At 41.1% G+C, this 3797-nt stretch overlaps 1 protein-coding gene across 1 annotated transcript in view; it reads right to left on the bottom strand.

The window, feature by feature from the left end:
* Positions 1–2175: 2175 nt before the first annotated feature.
* LOC129671553 (tetratricopeptide repeat protein 30B-like) overlaps positions 2176–3797 on the bottom strand; it is an 8011-nt gene continuing 6389 nt past the window's right edge. Inside the window, exon 2 of the mRNA XM_055600602.1 lies at positions 2176–3795. Coding sequence (XP_055456577.1) covers positions 3343–3795 — 453 coding nt within the window. The 3' untranslated portion in view covers positions 2176–3342. The remainder of the gene's footprint in view (positions 3796–3797) is intronic.

Here is a 3797-nt window from a genome sequence, read left to right as displayed (position 1 = left end):
TTGGTATTACTAAATACCAAATTTGCATTAAAAGATCTATTTAGGTCTTGTCTATAAATATTGTAAAAGATTATAGGTACGCTCCCCCAGCTTACATTTCCCCTGGATATTTTCAGAGTATTTTGATACTTTTGCCATCATCCCATCATCTAGCCTATGTACATTGTCAAGAGGGACTCTCTTTAGTCTCTGAAGCAGCCTGCAGCATCTCAGGCAAACCATGTTGCTCTCTGTTCCTCTGTATTCTTTCAAAAACTGTTTAGTAATAAGACTCAGCATGAGAATAAAAATTCAGAAACTAAAGTGGTGTGGTAACGGCAAAGGGAGGCTTGTCCTTTCCAGGACACACATACACAACACTGACAAGTGCCCAGGCCTTGCAACCAGATTTTTCAGCCAACTGTCTCCCGAGGGTTTCTTTTCATAGTGTTAGGGTGTGGCTGCCTCTTCCTGGCTTAAACATGGAATGGGGGCCTATGCTCTCCACAGGCTGTATTCCTTCCGTACACGTACATCAGCTATAGGATATATGTTTGGTGAACTAGGAATAACAGAAATTAAGAGGCCGTGTTTCCATAAAACAAATCCTGACCAGAAAACTTAAAACAGCTGGTAACTTTTTGCTAAATTTTAACATCGTAAGAGCTTGTGGGCACTTAATAAAATAGCAGTTGCCAAGACTGCTGCTGAAAATGTTCTCTATGAAGATGATCCCTATTCAAATACATTGTGTGATGCAACATGGATTTTGGACTGTGGTGGATCAATCTAGGACCACGTTCAAGAAAGCTGACTTACTTAAACCACCAAAAACAACCTCAACTAATAGCAGATGCAAGTCTAATCAGCATGCAGAGACTTGCTCCCCAAGAGAATATTAAATGTTCTATGGATAATAAATCGGTAATGTCTGGTCCTGTTTTTCGCTATAAGATTTTTATGGATACAGAAGGGCAAATCTCCTCTAGAGTTTATTGTATGTGATCTGTGATGCCACAGGGCATTTCTAACACTAAAAATACTACACATGTAAAGCTGTCGCTGTCTTATTGGCGTGAAAGTATCTGAAAGGAAAAGACAGAGATCACTGCAAATATGAAGCTCCACATGTTCTACCAATTACACGGGCCTTGTGTTTTTGCTGCATCCTCTCAAAGCCAACTTTTTCTCTAAAAACATTGCCTCAATGTACAAAAATGCAGTTAAAGAACTTCAAGCGTCACCTTGAAATCAGAAGGCTCACGTGCCCAGTACTTCCTGCTCAGGGTTAGTATGCATTTCTCATACCTGGTTGTGCTTTGAGCTGCTATCAGGAGAGTGTACCTATAACTGACAATCAGGAGAAGATAAAAGTAGGAAAAGGAGGCTGGTAAGAGAGACAGACTTTTCGTTTATCTTGTGATACATTCTGCATCACTGGACACACTATCTCTTAATAAAGCTCTTAAAGGCAGGAAAAGAAAGTGCTCCTTGAGAAAGCTTTATGAACAGGGGGCTGTCCTCCTGTGTAGGTAACTTTGTCCTTTTGGGGAGCCTGCACACCCTTCCTTTGTATTAAATGAGACTGTGAGGGGTGATGATCTGATTTGGTGAGTTGGTTACAGAAACAGTTCTGGCATCAGTTACTTTCACTCTGTGAGCCATGACTTCTGTTCAGCTAATGGCAGGAGACATTTGATTAACCGCTGAGATGCGGACATGCAGCAGACACGTGGTGGGCTGTGAAGTATCGCACATAGCTAAGTCTCTATGACACCTTCCCTTCACCTGCTCCTCTAGTTCCAGGTGGGCTGGCAGCTGGGGCCTCACCTCAGGGCAGGGGAGGCACCATTTATTCTAAGAATAATTGTGTAAATTGTATATGAATGTGTGGATAGGCACATTCCAATGGCCAGTCAGTACAAGTTCTGAACCAAAAGGTAGTTCTTCATGTTAGGGACTACTTAAAGATAAACCTCTCCTTCAGTGAAAAAATATGTATTATTAAATCAACTGAAAAAGGAAATTAAGATAATTTTATCATTTCTAATTATCAACACAAAACAGCTTATGCACAGTGTAGCACAAGAGAGGGATTCCCTTGTATACATTCACAGCTAGAGTTGTAAGTAAAAACACCAGGTAAAAAGAAAAAATTCAAATTTCTTTATTAACAGTAAGTTGTGAGTTAAAATTTTCTGTAAGCCAAGTGAACATTAATTTGAAATAGTTAAGTATTTCATTTTGACCAGACTTATAATTCCAGGTTATAGAAGGCAACTTTCTTTTGTATGGATTTTACTGAAATAGACTGTATTGCCAAAAGCAGCTGTAGAAAGGGCCTTGTAGCTGAAAGGACTGAAAGACCGTGAGGAGTATGTGGGTTGCCTAAGACCTATGACTGGACAAAGCCAGTCCAGTGTGTCTCTTAATTTGCTTTTCATTTTCAGTTCAACACTTCTCTTTAAAGACATTCAAAAGCTTCCAAACTTGAGCTTCCAAGATGGCTCAGTTGGTAAGAGCCCTTGTTGGGCAAGCCTGATGACTTGATTTAACCCGTGAGACTCCTAAGAGAAAGGGGAACCTACTCCTTAAAGTTGTTTTCTGACCTCTACAAACATCACAGCACCTGCATGCCTCCCCCACGGCTTTTAAAAAACAAACTTCTACACGTAGTATTTATGAGGTATGTTCAACTATGAAAAACCCAAAGCAGAAAGAGAAATGAAATGTTGATAAAACCTAAGAACCAACTAACCAACAACATCATGAAAGAAAAATGGCACCATTGGTTAAAAAGGAAAATGATTCCATTATTTAGTATTTGTCCTTTCAAAACTCCTTAGACAAGATCCAAACTAGACTTTCGTTTTTGAAGGAGTCCAGGAAGTGAGAGAACAGAAAGGCCCCCCAAAAAGCAACCAACCAAAAGAAATAAAAACACCTAAAGGCATATGGTCAAGGATTAGATTAGTTGGGCAGCACAGTCTACCACGGGAAAAAAGCCTGCCTTTGGTTTTTCTTTCTGATGGAGATGGTTTGCTGAGGTCCAGCAACTGGGTCTACTAGGCAGTGACAGCAGGACTGTGTACCAGGAGGCCACTAGCGCGAAGTCCCCTCAACAGCCCAAAGCCCAAACAGTAAGTGCTGCCGAGTGCTTGTGCCTCTGCAGAGACGCCACTGTCCCAGCTGTGGACAGTGTCCTACAGCCTATATCACACAGTGGCTACCAAGGTGCAAAGGCTGACTTTCAAGTATACAGAGTCAAACCTGAAACAAATATAAACACATGCAGAAAAATACAGAAGAAGAGAGCGAAATATAAATTTTAAAAAGCTTTTCTAAAGACCTTTTTAGAAGTAATTACACATTCCACCCTATGATCTCATAAATCAAAGCTTTCAGCTGCCTCGACTCATACGTGACCGTGTTCTTCCCAGTGTGCATTCTCTCCTCCTCCAAGGGCTGCTCTAGAACAGCAGGGATGCTCCTGCCAAAAATTTCACAGTGCTCTAGGAACTGGACGCATTCTTGAATAACACTGTCCCTCAGCATGATTGTATGCTTTGACATGTTTTCTAGTAAGGACAGGAAGCATCTTTTGGCATAATACCACGTATCAGTTCCTAGCTTTTTATGGTAAGGCTCCAGGCTTTTGATGACCCGAGAGATGCCAAAGTCATAGTTGCCTTTGGCACAGTAAAGGGTTCCAATCACCAAATTCACAATGCAAAGGTGGTAGATTTTCTTGTCTGGATCTCCATAGGACAACTGTTCTTCCTCCTTTTCAATCTTCCTCATCAGCTCCTCAGCCTCCT

The sequence above is a fragment of the Psammomys obesus genome, unplaced genomic scaffold, assembly GCF_907164565.1.
Source record: "Psammomys obesus unplaced genomic scaffold, mPsaObe1.curated_primary_1811, whole genome shotgun sequence".
In the NCBI taxonomy this organism is placed as follows: Eukaryota; Metazoa; Chordata; class Mammalia; order Rodentia; family Muridae; genus Psammomys; species Psammomys obesus.
This window is presented reverse-complemented; position numbering and strand designations above follow the sequence as displayed.